This window comes from Oncorhynchus kisutch, linkage group LG29 (assembly GCF_002021735.2).
Source record: "Oncorhynchus kisutch isolate 150728-3 linkage group LG29, Okis_V2, whole genome shotgun sequence".
In the NCBI taxonomy this organism is placed as follows: domain Eukaryota; kingdom Metazoa; phylum Chordata; class Actinopteri; order Salmoniformes; family Salmonidae; genus Oncorhynchus; species Oncorhynchus kisutch.
This window is the reverse complement of record NC_034202.2, coordinates 1396599-1411030: the sequence shown is the minus strand read 5'-3', so window position 1 is coordinate 1411030 and position 14432 is coordinate 1396599. Positions and strand designations below refer to the sequence as shown.

The following is a 14432-nucleotide window of genomic DNA, read 5'->3' as shown; positions in this document are numbered from 1 at the left end:
TAACTGTACCATCTAACTAAGTGTATCTTACTAACTGTACCACATTACTAAGTGTACCACCTAACTAAGTGTACCTTACTAACTCTACCACCTTACTAACTGTACCACCTTACTAACTGTACCACCTTACTAACTGTACCACCTTACTAAGTGTACCACTTTACTAAGTGTACCTTACTAACTGTACCATCTTACTAAGTGTACCTTACTAACTGCATCATCTTACTAAGTGTACCACCTTACTAACTGTACCACCTTACTAAGTGTACTTTACTAACTGCACCATCTTAGTAACTTTACCATCTTAGTAACTGTACCATCTTAGTAACTGTACCATCTTAGTAACTGTACCACCTTACTAACTGTACCATCTTACTAACTGTACCACCTTACTAACTGTACCACCTTACTAACTGTACCACCTTACTAACTGTACCACCTTACTAACTGTACCACCTTACTAAGTGTACCACTTTACTAAGTGTACCATTTTACTATCTGTACCACCTTACTAACTGTACCATCTTACTAAGTGTACCTTACTAACTGTACCATCTTACTAAGTGTACCTTACTAACTGTACCACCTTACTAACTGTACCACCTTACTAACTGTACCACCTTACTAACTGTACCACCTTACTAAGTGTACCACTTTACTAAGTGTACCATTTTACTTTCTGTACCACCTTACTAACTGTACCATCTTACTAAGTGTACCTTTCTAACTGTACCAACTTACTAAGTGTACCACCTTACTAAGTGTACCACCTTACTAAGTGTACCACCTTACTAAGTGTACAATCTTACTAAATGTACCTTTCTAACTGTACCACCTTACTAAGTGTACCATCTTACTAACTGTACCACCTTACTAACTGTACCACTTTACTAACTGTACCACCTTACTAACTGTACCACCTTACTAACTGTACCACCTTACTAAGTGTACCTTTCTAACTGTACCATCTTACTAACTGTACCACCTTACTAACTGTACCACCTTACTAACTGTACCACCTTACTAACTGTACCACCTTACTAAATGTACCTTACTAACTATACCACCTTACTAACTGTACCACCTTACTAAGTGTACCACCTTACTAACTGTACCACCTTACTAACTGTACCATCTTACTAAGTTACCTTACTAACTGTACCATCTTAGTAACTGTACCATCTTAGTAACTGTACCACCTTACTAAGTGTTCCATCTTACTAAGTGTACCACCTTACTAAGTGTACCACCTTACTAAGTGTACCATTTTACTAACTGTACCACCTTACTAACTGTACCACCTTACTAAGTGTATCATCTTACTAACTGTACCATCTTACTAAGTGTACCACCTTACTAAGTGTACCATTTTACTAACTGCACCACCTTACTAACTGCACCACCTTACTAACTGCACCACCTTTCTAACTGTACCAACTTACTAACTGTACCTTACTAAGTGTACCACCTTACTAAGTGTACCACCTTACTAAGTGTACCACCTTAGTAACTGTACCACCTTAGTAACTGTACCACCTTAGTAACTGTACCACCTTAGTAACTGTACCACCTTAGTAACTGTACCATCTAACTAAGTGTACCTTACTAACTGTACCACATTACTAAGTGTACCACCTTACTAACTGCACCACCTTACTAACTGTACCATCTTACTAACTGTACCACTTTACTAACTGCACCACCTTACTAACTGCACCACCTTACTAACTGCACCACCTCACTAACTGTACCACCTTACTAACTGTACCACCTTACTAACTGTACCACCTTACTAAGTGTACCACCTTACTAAGTGTACCATCTTACTAACTGTACCATCTTACTAACTGTACCACCTTACTAAGTGTACCTTTCTAACTGTACCACCTTACTAACTGTACCAGCTTACTAAGTGTACCACCTTACTAAGTGTACCATCTTAGTAACTGTACCACCTTACTAAGTGTACCACCTTACTAAGTGCACCACCTTACTAAGTGTACCTTTCTAACTGTACCATCTTACTAACTGTACCACCTTACTAAGTGTACCTTTCTAACTGTACCATCTTACTAACTGTACCATCTTACTAACTGTACCATTTTACTAACTGTACCATTTTACTAACTGTACCACCTTACTAACTGCACCACCTTACTAAGTGTACCACCTTACTAAGTGTACCACCTTACTAAGTGTACCTTTCTAACTGTACCAACTTACTAACTGTACCATCTTAGTAACTGTACCATCTTAGTAACTGTACCATCTTAGTAACTGTACCACCTTACTAACTGTACCACCTTACTAACTGTACCACCTTACTAACTGTACCACCTTACTAACTGTACCACCTTACTAAGTGTACCATTTTACTAACTGTACCACCTTACTAACTGTACCATCTTACTAACTGTACCATCTTACTAACTGTATCATCTTACTAACTGTACCACCTTACTAACTGTACCACCTTACTAACTGTACCACCTTACTAAGTGTACCTTTCTAACTGTATCACCTTACTAAGTGTACCATCTTACTAACTGTACCATCTTACTAAGTGTACCATCTTACTAACTGTACCATCTTACTAACTGCACCACCTTACTAAGTACCATCTTACTAAGTGTACCTTTCTAACTGTACCATCTTACTAACTGTACCATCTTACTAACTGTACCATCTTACTAACTGCACCACCTTACTAAGTGTACCATCTTACTAAGTGTACCATCTTACTAACTGTACCACCTTATTAACTGTACCACCTTACTAAGTGTATCATCTTACTAACTGTACCAACTTACAAACTGTACCACCTTACTAAGTGTACCTTTCTAACTGTACCAACTTACTAAGAGTACCAACTTACTAACTGTACCACCTTACTAAGTGTACCACCTTACTAAGTGTACCACCTTACTAAGTGTACCACCTTACTAACTGTACCAACCTTAGTAACTGTACCACCTTTGTAACTGTACCACCTTAGTAAGTGTACCACCTAACTAAGTGTACCTTACTAACTGTACCATCTTAGTAACTGTACCACCTTACTAAGTGTATAATCATACTAACTGTACCATCTTACTAAGTTACCTTACTAACTGTACCATCTTAGTAACTGTACCATCTTAGTAACTGTACCACCTTACTAAGTGTTCCATCTTACTAACTGTACCACCTTACTAAGTGTACCACCTTACTAAGTGTACCATTTTACTAACTGTACCACCTTACTAACTGTACCACCTTACTAAGTGTATCATCTTACTAACTGTACCATCTTACTAAGTGTACCACCTTACTAAGTGTACCATTTTACTAACTGCACCACCTTACTAACTGCACCACCTTACTAACTGCACCACCTTACTAACTGTACCACCTTACTAACTGTACCACCTTACTAAGTGTACCACCTTACTAACTGTACCACCTTACTAACTGTACCACCTTACTAACTGTACCACCTTAGTAACTGTACCATCTTACTAAGTGTACCACCTTACTAAGTTTACCTTACTAACTGTACCACCTTACTAACTGTACCACCTTACTAACTGTACCACCTTACTAACTGTACCACCTTACTAACTGTACCACCTTACTAACTGTACCACCTTACTAAGTGTACCATTTTACTAACTGTACCACCTTACTAACTGTACCACCTTACTAAATGTACCTTTAACTGTACCACCTTACTAAGTGTACCACCTTACTAACTGTACCACCTTACTAAGTTTACCTTTCTAACTGTACCATCTTACTAAGTGTACCACCTTACTAACTGTACCACCTTACTAAGTGTACCTTACTAACTGTACCATCTTACTAACTGTACCACCTTACTAACTGTACCATCTTACTAACTGTACCACCTTACTAAGTGTACTTTACTAACTGTATCATCTTACTAAGTGTACCACCTTACTAACTGTATCATCTTACTAAGTGTACCACCTTACTAACTGTACCATCTTACTAACTGTACCACCTTTCTAACTGTACCTTTCTAACTGTACCATCTTTCCTAAGTGTACCTTCCTAACTGTACCACCTTACAAACTGTACCACCTTACTAACTGTACCATCTTACTAAGTGTGCCATCGTTCTAACTGTACCACCTTTCTAACTGTACCTTTCTAACTGTACCATCTTACTAAGTGTACCTTCCTAACTGTACCACCTTACAAACTGTACCACCTTACTAACTGTACCATCTTACTAAGTGTGCCATCGTTCTAACTGTACCACCTTTCTAACTGTACCACCTTACTAACTGTACCACCTTACTAACTGTACCACCTTACTAACTGTACCACCTTACTAACTGTACCACCTTACTAAGTGTACCTTACTAACTGTACCATCTTACTAACTGTACCACCTTACTAAATGTACCATCTTACTAAGTGTACCACCTTACAAACTGTACCACCTTTCTAACTGTACCATCTTACTAACTGTACCACCTTACTAACTGTACCACCTTACTAACTGTACCACCTTACTAAGTGTACCTTACTAACTGTACCACCTTACTAACTGTACCACCTTACTAAATGTACCATCTTACTAAGTGTGCCATCGTTCTAACTGTACCACTTTACTAACTGTACCACCTTACTAACTGTACCACCTTACTAACTGTACCACCTTACTAACTGTACCACCTTACTAACTGTACCACCTTAATAAGTGTTTGGTTTAAGTTTAAGCCTTAGCTTCAGTTTGGCTCCTGTGGATACGTCTCTCGCTGTGTAAGAGAAAACACTCCACCTCTTGTGTACTTATTTTCTTACACTCCTTTATTTTCTCAGCAGGCCTGGTCTGTCTAGGGGTTCATCCTTATCTCTAATGGGTTGGGAAAGGTCAGCAGTAAAGCATTCCTTTGTCAGCATGACAGTGCTGATGGAGATTTTCAAGGAACTGGTTAAAATGATGAACTAGGCATCTTTATATTAGCAACTGTGCTCTCTAGAGGCATCCACAAATAGTCTCCATGCTACTGCCTTTTTCTAGTTAGACAAACAAACACCAGAGAGTACAAATGGACCACTCTTGTATTTACTGTCCACTATACTTTCTTTCAGTATTATCCTAAGAGCAGAGATGAGTTATTGACAAACAGATGAAGTGCTGGGATTTAAATGCTTTCAAGTCTGTCGAAGATAGAGAGCCTAGTAAACGTGTGCACACCCCTTGCACAGTTGTCACATTTTGTTGCCTTAAAATGTAATCTAAAAAGGGATTACAATTTAAAAAATCCTACAGATCTATGAAGGCTGTCTCATCGTTGTCGGTGATCAGGCCTATCACTCTTGTGTCGTCAGCGGAGTCGTGTTCGGCAACGCAGTCGTGGGTGAACAAGGAGTACAGGAGGGGGGCTAAGTACATACCCCTTGAAGGGCCCCAGTGTTGAGGATCAGCGTGGCTGTCACACCTGCTCCCGCTCTTCCTCCCTCTGGTGCTCGAGGGCGCCAGACTCCCCAAAATTACGCACTCAAGCCACCTTCAATAAGCACACTTGCCTTTCCGCGTCACGCGCTCATTGGACTCATGTGGACTCAATTGCTTGTGTAATTTCCTTCCATATACCTGTCTGTTTCCTAGCTCTGTTCAATGCTTCGGGATTGTTTGTCATTTGTCCTTGTTTACCCATGTGCTGGCGCTGTCGTGTTCTATGTCTGTTCCTGAATAAATGTTTGACTCCCCGTACCTGCTTCTCATCCCTGGAGTCAGGTCCTGCGGTGGCAGACGTGTTGTTGCCTACCCTTGCTACCTGGGGGCTGCCTGTCAGGAAGTCCAGGATCCAGTTGCAGAGGGAGGTGTTTAGTCCCAGAGTCCTTAGCTTAGTCATGAGCTTTGTGGGCATTATGATGTTAAACGTTGAGCTGTAGTCAATGAACAGCATTCTCACATAGGTGTTCCTTTTGTCCAGGTGGGAAAGTGCAAAGTGGAACCACACTTGCAATTTTGTTTGAGGGCTGTGGTTGGGTTTGTCAAAGCATTTTTCTTTGTCAAATATTTTTGTCTTCACTGCTAGATTAGTGATTTACCCTGTTTGAAATAGGTACACATGACTGCTTGATTGTCATCCATAGTATTGCTTTCCTTCTATAACAACTCCATCTCCACTCTGACAGAGGTCCCCTCCTGGATGTACCGTCATAAGAAAACTGTGACCTACAGTGCCTACGACATCGGGAGCTTCCACGGCACCAACTTCAGTATCTCCTTTTTTCCTGCTCTCACTGAAGCCCAAAGGCCCTCTCTTCCACCTGAGGCGACCCAGGGAGGACGGAGAAGTAGGCAAGGGGAGAGTCCTTCCCTGACCGAAAGCCATGCACTGACGTTGCCCATCGTCGTGACCACGGGCAAGAAGCAACTTCTCCAAATCGAGGTCCAGTATGGACGAGTGTTCTTTGAGCACACCGGCCTGCGCTACGGAATAAGCGAGGTGCCTGAGGTGGAGGTGCACAATGGAGACCTGGCCTATGTAGGTGTCTCCCCGGGGAGGAAAAGGAGACGCAGGCATGGGCATTATGGACATGGATGTGTGGAACAGCACACTAAATAACTGTACATCCCCACCAATGCTGAGAATTAACCTATTAACATATTAACCTCTCTGCGCACAGAACCCAGTGATCGCTACATAAATAGTCATATTAAACATTCATGAAAATACAAGTGTCTCACATGTTTCAAAAGCCTAGAATCTTGCTAATCCAACTGCGTTGTCAGATTGAAAAAATGATTTACTGCGAAAGAATACGATGCGATTATCTGAGGATAGAGCCCCATAAAAACAACTATTTCAACCAGCACAGGCGTAACAAAATCACAAACTGCAATAAAATAAATTGTTTACCTTTGACGATCTTCCTCTGTTTGCAATCCCAATGCTCATTGTTATACAATTAATGGTCTTTTGTTTGATAAAATCCAATTTTATAGCCGAACACGAAACATTTTGTGAACCGCTTGTGTCGTGAATTCCATCTCATTCTATTTTCGACGACACATTAGAGGTAAATACACACACAAAACGTGACATTTCCAGCAATGTTTGGTTTCATTGCAATCAACTGGTTTGTTTGTAACACAACCAAACCTGATGGGTCATTTCGCGGGATGTATTGACTGAAAGAAACCGATTTGAAGACAACAAGTAATGACATCATTGTGCACCAATGATAAGACCGCTGTTTCGTTGATTGACTGTATTTTAACCCAATGACCACTGATCGTCTTAAAATCTAGCTGGGTAGATAGCCAATGAGCTGAGGTAAATGGCAATATGTAATGTTTATGTGTTGGAAGACCAACCCATGTAGTAAACTCCAGTGTAAAGAGGTTCATTCGCCATTGACGATTCATACCGGAAGGACCAACGCTTGTTACGCACAGCATTGTTTTGGTAAAGCGCATATTCAGCTGTTTATATATCAATCAGTATGGCGACTAAGTCAGGGAAAGCTAAATCTAAGTCTAGATATACAGATGTACACACAAATTGATCGAGGACGATTCATTTAGCGATTCCCAAATGGAGGAATATAATATAATATTTTTGAACGGAGAGGACATCGTTTTGGACTGGTAAGTTCTTCTCATGCTAATGCTAACAATGAGTTTTTTGTTGTCTAATGTCTAACCTGTCTGTTAACCCTCAGGTGTGACCAACACCACCTTCGAGATCAACCCAGTGCAGCTCAGTGCAGAGGGTTCCCTGGGCTTGCCGCTGACCCAAGTACCTGGAGCTCTGCACCCGCTCAGAGAAGACTGTGCTGTTCTGAAGCTCCTGCTGATGGTACTGCTGGACTCCTCGATCCTTGTTGAGATCCATGGGAGGCTCAGTGTGGAGGTGCTGACCTTCTCTGACGTGCGCCATGGGGTCGATGGCACCGCTTGCACATATCCATGCCCGACCCGGACAGCGAGACTTCCCACTGGGTTATCACCGTGGATGGCATCACCGACTCCAGGAGCACCCCTGAGGCGGGTGTCCTGCACTTCCTCAACGAGGTAGGGGCAGAGGTTGCTATCGGCGAGAGCTTCTTGGGCTGCCTGGGCGCCATGCGAGTCGCTGGGGTCTATCTACCATTTGTGGATGCCCAACACCCGCTGCAGCCTAACCGCTTCCACAGAACAGGCAACAAGGATATCCAAACGGATTGTATGAGTGCTGATGTATGCCATTCGGACCGCTGCCGGAACGGAGCTTCTTGCAAGGATCTCTTTAACAAGTTTGACTGAGTATGCAAGCCGGGTTGGGAGGGAGTGCAGTGCGAGGTGGACACAGATGAGTGCGTGTCCGGGCCCTGCGTCTACGGCATCTGCACTGATGAGTTGGCAGGTTTCAAGTGCGCATGTGACCCGGGGTTCGGGGGTGATACCTGCGAGGAGGACCTGAATAAGTGCGAGGAACACAGCTGTGAAAACGGGGGCACCTGTGTGGATGTGAGTGCACAGATTACTTTCCCGGCCAACTCTACCAGTGAGGAGCCTCTTTATGCCAACCAATTAGTGTCACAGTAAGTGGTCAGGGACCATTGTCATGTGGAATAATAGATTCTCACATCATTTGTATCTAGCTAGCACATATTTAGGTTTTATACCAAGTTTTATATTGAGTTGCTTAACCCATCATATCAAATACAGCATACCTAATTGAAGTGAAAAACAGATATTATAAATATAAGTTGCGTGATTCAATATTTTTTGATGAACAGGAACCCTTCACTCGAACACCTATTGTGGTCATTGGGTAGTTTTCAAGGCTTTGAGTCACCATTGTGAAGAGTGTGTAATTCTGGACATTACCCACAGGTGGACCTACCTGCCATTGATGTGCGAAGAGGATATTCAGTGTGAAAATGGAATCTGCCATGACGGGCTGTGGGGGGCCAAATGTTTCTGTGTGCCCGGTTTCGCAGGGGAGAGGTAAGTTCTCGAAGCTCCTCTCAATAGAGAGCGACACATTTTAAATTTGTATGCACAAAATAACACAGCTGTTTACAAATCAGCCATTACAGTGTACCACAGTTTGGGAAACACTGCTTGGTATGGTACTGTAGGGATGGATACCAGAATATATATATATATATATTTATTATTGGCACCTTTGATAAAGATTAGCAAAAAATACTGTAAAATAAATAATACAAATACTGAGCTATATGGTATGCTCAAAATAATGGGGAAATTATTTTATACTAATACAATTTCTTAGAGAAAGACATTTTTTATATATTTTTTTTACCCAATTTAGTGGGATCCAATTGGTAGTTACAGTCTCGTCTCATCGCTGCAGCTCCCGTACGGACTCGGGAGAGGTGAAGGTCGAGAGCCGTGTGTCCTCCGAAACCCAACCAAGCCGCACTGCTTCTTGACACAATGCCCACTTAACCCGGAAGCCAGCCGCACCAATGTGTCGGAGGAAACGCTGTACACCTGGCGACCTTGTCAGTGTGCGCTGCGCCCGGCCAAACCCTCCCCTAACCCGGACGACACTGGCCAATTGTGTGCCGCTCCATGGGTCTCCCGGTCGCGGCCGGCTGCGACAGAGCCTGGACTCGAACCCAGAATATCTAGTGGCACAGCTAGCACTAACAAAATAAAAATAAAATTGTGGTCAAAATTATTGGCACCCTTTCCTTGTGAGGATAACAACACTGAAACTTTTTCTAAAATGTTTTATGACATTGGAGATTGAGAGGGATGCTAGACCCTTCCTCCATACAGAATCTTTCCAGATCCTTGATATCCTTTGTCTGCTCTTATGTTCCCGTACGTGGAAATGGTTTAAACAGCCACTACAAACTTCAGCTAACTTTAGTCTCTGCTATCAAAAAATATACCCCACAATGCACTGCCCTCTTCAATTCAAACCATACGTTTTCAATGGGGTTCAAGTCTGGAGACTGAGATGGCCATAGAAAAATATTATTTTCTTTGCGGATTTTGATTAGTGCTTGCGGTTATTGTCTTGCTAGATGATTTTCATGTCATGTCATCGGGAGTTTAATAAACGGCATTGGCACTTCCAGCACAGACAAATTATATCAAGGATCTAGAAAGATTCTGTATGGAGGAATGGTCTAAGATCCCTCCCAACGTGTTCTCCAATCTCATACAACATTTTAGAAAAAGGTTCAGTGCCATTATCATTGAAAGGCATTGAAAATTATGACCCCCTACAGTACCTTTTATCTCGTTCTCTGAGCAATTGTATTAGAATAAAATAATTTCCCAACAATATACAAAAGGTACTTGAATCATTTATTTTATATAGTAATTTTCACACATTTTTATCAAGGGTGTCAATCATTTCAGACCCCACTGTATATCATGCTTGTTATGTCTGTTTACAATGTCCTCATTGTGTTTTCCTCCTCAGGCGTGAAACAGAGATAAATGAGTGTGAGTCTAACCCCTGTCGGAATGGTGGATCCTGTATCGATCGACTCAATAGGTTCTGGTGTGTGTGCCTACCTGGCTACAGTGGCCCATTCTGCCATACAAAAGTAAGAACTATTGACTTCTTCATTCTTCTCCTCCTCTTCCAAGTCATTTTGCATTCATCGTCTATGTATACACAATAAAAAAAATATGTAATTATTAGTAAACAACAAATATTATTGTCTTTCCAATGCATTTATAGTTATTCATTCAAATCTCTGGATTTATATTGGTTTATTCATGAAGACTATTAAGATATGTAATGTATATTTTTAGCATTACGGTAATTTAAAAATTAGTCACTCATCACTGACATTTCTCCCTTGGTTCCTTGCTTGTTTCCTCCTTGCAGTAACAGCCCCAGAAAGAGCGGGTGCCGTGGCTGGTGATAGCCATCCCCCTGGTGTGCCTTGGTGCTCTGCTAGCAGTCATCGCCTCACCTTGATGGTGTTCACAGCCCGCAAGAAGCGCCAGTCGGGGGGATCCTACAGCCCCAGCGCTCAGGAGGTGGCCGGGGGGCGCCTGGAAACGGACAGCATATTTAACGTCCCCCCTGAGGGGCAACTCATCTGATCAGTCTAGATCTGATCCAAGAACTGTGCTCGGGACATGTGGCTAGGCTGCGTCACGCAAAAATCTGCAAAAGCTCATCTGAGAGCACAGCACTGCTGGCAGGTGCGCAAGACTCACTGAGACAATAGACTCTAAAGTCGGTCTAGCTCGCTGGAGGGAGACACAGGGGAGACGACATGAGCTGCTGCCCCCTGCTGGATGTATATGTTACTGGCCCAGTGGTGCCGTATTTTTGTGTTTTGTTTGCCCTAATCTTGTGTGAGTAGTTTGGAGGATCTTGGTGAGGGAGTACAGGTTGGAGTAGTGGGGGTGGGCAGTGCAGGGTGGTTGGTAAAGAATTGAGTTGCATGTCTGAAGGAGCATCCCGGTTGGTGGTGGGGGCGTTCCAAAGTCATTGAAAGACTGGGCGGGAAGTCAAAGGTCCAAGGACAACCTTTGGTCTCCGATAGACAGAGGAGGCTCCAGTGTAACACCGGCATATGCCATTCGATCGAGCATTGAAGATGGACTGGATGGACTTTATTTTTTAAGAAATACATGAACAGTGGGCACCCACTACCCCCACCCTTCCACTTTTTGGTTCATGTTTTTAAAAACATTTTTACTCTAGGTAGGGCAACAATCTTAAAGGGGAGGTTCAGTATTTTCCAGTCTATGGTTCAAGAGAAACTGTAATCCATGGTTTGGTTTTCTTTAAACAGCCACTACAAACGTCAGCTAACTTTAGTCTCTGCTAGCAAACAATATACCCCACGATGCACTGCCTGGTAAGGACATGTTTCCTCCCCCCAAAACTCTGCTCCTAAGACTCATTTATCCTCAATATGTGAAAGTGTGGTATCGCTATGCACTCAAAGTTACACAGTTCTACAACCAGTGCAAAAATGGCAGAGTATGCATTTTGTAGAATAAATGAAGCCTTACGAGAAATCGTTCTCTCACTCTACAATCAACACATTTTGGTTGTTTGATTATAGGTTGACTTTTTAAGTACCTCACAGAGAGAGCTCTTCCACCCAATTTTGGTTAGACGTCTTAACGCGGCATGCTCACTTTTGTTTCCAAACAGAGGATAAGACAACCGTGTATCTGAGCAGCTAGATAACTTGATGAAAGTTTCTGATTTTGAATAAAAAAAATGTATGGCACTCAAACCGGTGCTGTAGATATCTGTGATAAAGCCTGCGATGGTACAGTAAATTCATCTGTCCTTATTTGGAGTTTGGCTTAAAATGGATCCTTTCACCAAAATATAGGGTACTGTATGTGACTGGAAATGACAAAAGTAAGCCAAACTCCACTATGCCTTTATCTTCTTGTCCCATTCTCAAACATTGTCATACTCGGACTGTCTCGTATGAAACATGTTTCCTTCACTGTTTCTTAATGCAAACATCAAATCTCAGCAAGACCAATTGAAGAATAACAGGCATGAGTTCCATCAAATCTCTTAGAGAAAAGCGTGATACAAATATGAACTGTAAACAGAAAATACTACTGCACATATTTCCGGCAGATTTGCTTCAGTGAATGAGTACGGTCCATTAGTTTGTACAGAGGTGAGTCCAGACAAACAAAATCATGTATCGTTTGAGTGTTTCCTCTAAAATAAATTGTTTAGCATGACACAGCTGAAGACAACGAGGGTAGACTGACTGCATGCTTGGAATGCGCTGTTAACCTGGGCAATCCACAAATGCGGACTACTGGCTACTCTAATGATTAGCTATTTCATTGCAGTGACAGACACGGCTCTGACAGTTTCTGAGACGTGCTGGAATTTTGGTGCTTGGTCTCAGGATGGAGTCAAGATGCGTTTTAGTGGCCACACAATTTACTGTTTGAGCTAAGCAAAGCTATAGGCTAAGCTAAAAGACAATGTGCAAGAGCGCGCTAGCATGGGCTCTGCACGGTTGATGCATCAGCATACTGAAATAAGTAAAGCCAGGTTTAGAGTCCCATTCCTGGCTAATGGACGAAAGAGAGAGATAGAGGGTGAGAGACAGACAAAGAGAAAAAGAAAGAGGCTCGAACTCCAACGCTCAGCAGAGGGGGAACGGACTTGTCCAAGTGACTGGGGGAGGGGACCGTGTGGAAACCAGTCTCTCGATTTGTCACCTGACACACAGACTCTGTTCCTCATTGATCAGCAGCATAAGCTGGTGCAGGGAAGGGGTAAATAAGACAATGTCACTAAGTGGAAAGTCACTTATTGGCGTTGGGGGGGTTAGTCAAAAGTCTCCCACTTCCCCCGAAGGTCCCTCTTTTTAGGTAGTGCGACGGCCGGCGTGGCCATGGCCAGTAGTTCCCCAAAGGGATCCTGAGTCTCAGAGTCCTCTGTAGTGTTGGGAGGATTAGGGCTGGGGGCTGAGGGTGAGTTCAACAGGCTGTCTGAAGAGGTGGGGGGAGGACCGCCATGATTGGGGAAGGCAGGCCACATAGAGCCATTGCCAGGGGGGAGGGTCGACCCTACAGGGGAGGACAGTCTGTAGAGCCCCGGAATTGTGGAGAGAAGGTGAGGAGGATGACCATGGGGGGTGGCATGGAAATAGGCAGAGGCAGGAGGCCTGCATGTGCCTCCACTGAAGGGATTCCCCGCCATGGTGGGCAAGTAGGGTCTGTGGGTAGGGTAGCCGAGGGGAGTGGTGAAGGGGTTGAGCGTCATGTGTTGGTGGAAGGGGGGCAGGCTCTGGGGATAGGACCGTGACGGGAAAATGGTCCTGGAGGATGGAGGGGCAGTACCGGACAGGGAGTCTGCTCCTTCCCCTGCTGGGGTGATGGTGGTTTGGGCTGGGTTGTTCAGGGGGTCAAGGAGGCTGAGCAGATCCACGTCCTCACCTTCGCTGAAGTCTATCTAGGTGGGCTGCAGCATCAGGTTACCCCCCATCCCAAGGGCCTGCCGGAACTCCTGACCCCCTGCCGTGGTGGTCCCACCCTCCCCCGCCACTCCTGGCTTGTTTTGTGGCTCGTGCACTGGTGGCGCAGCCAAGACCTTCCCTGGCTCTGGGGTTTTCCTCCCCTGGGGGCGGGGATGGTTATGCACCCCCCTTGGCTAGGGGTGGTGGAGGGATCCGGCAGCTCAGAGACCCCGGGACCGAAGCTTTCTCGGCTGGGGTGCAGTGGCTCCTCAAGCTCAGGTGGGGGCACCGACAGGGGTCCATCCCAGTTCGGCGACAACCGGCTGGCCACGGCCATGTGATCTTGCCCATGCACACTCCACATCTTGTTGTAAGGGTTGGGGTCTTTGAGGCCTGGGAGGGTGCACGGGTGTTTGAGGCCTGGGAGGGTGCACGTGTGCTCGCTGCCACTCAGGTCCATGCGCTACAGAGGGAAGACACAAGAAAACAAAACAGCTGATAACCAGTACTATCAAGAGCTGTGT

The 14432-nt window shown here is 43.9% G+C and overlaps 1 protein-coding gene and 1 pseudogene across 1 annotated transcript in view; one reads left to right on the top strand and one right to left on the bottom strand.

Annotated features, from left to right (window-relative positions):
- The first annotated feature begins 6104 nt into the window (after nt 1–6104).
- Nucleotides 6105–10945, top strand: LOC109876226 (protein crumbs homolog 1-like; annotated as a pseudogene).
- Nucleotides 10284–14432, bottom strand: part of LOC109876225 (DENN domain-containing protein 1A) — a 23822-nt gene continuing 19673 nt past the window's right edge. The window contains exons 7-8 of the mRNA XM_031808712.1: nt 10792–14371; nt 10284–10603 (exon numbers count right to left, since the gene is read on the bottom strand). Of these exons, the coding sequence (XP_031664572.1) occupies nt 13922–14371 (450 nt within the window). The 3' untranslated portion in view covers nt 10284–10603; nt 10792–13921. The remainder of the gene's footprint in view (nt 10604–10791; nt 14372–14432) is intronic.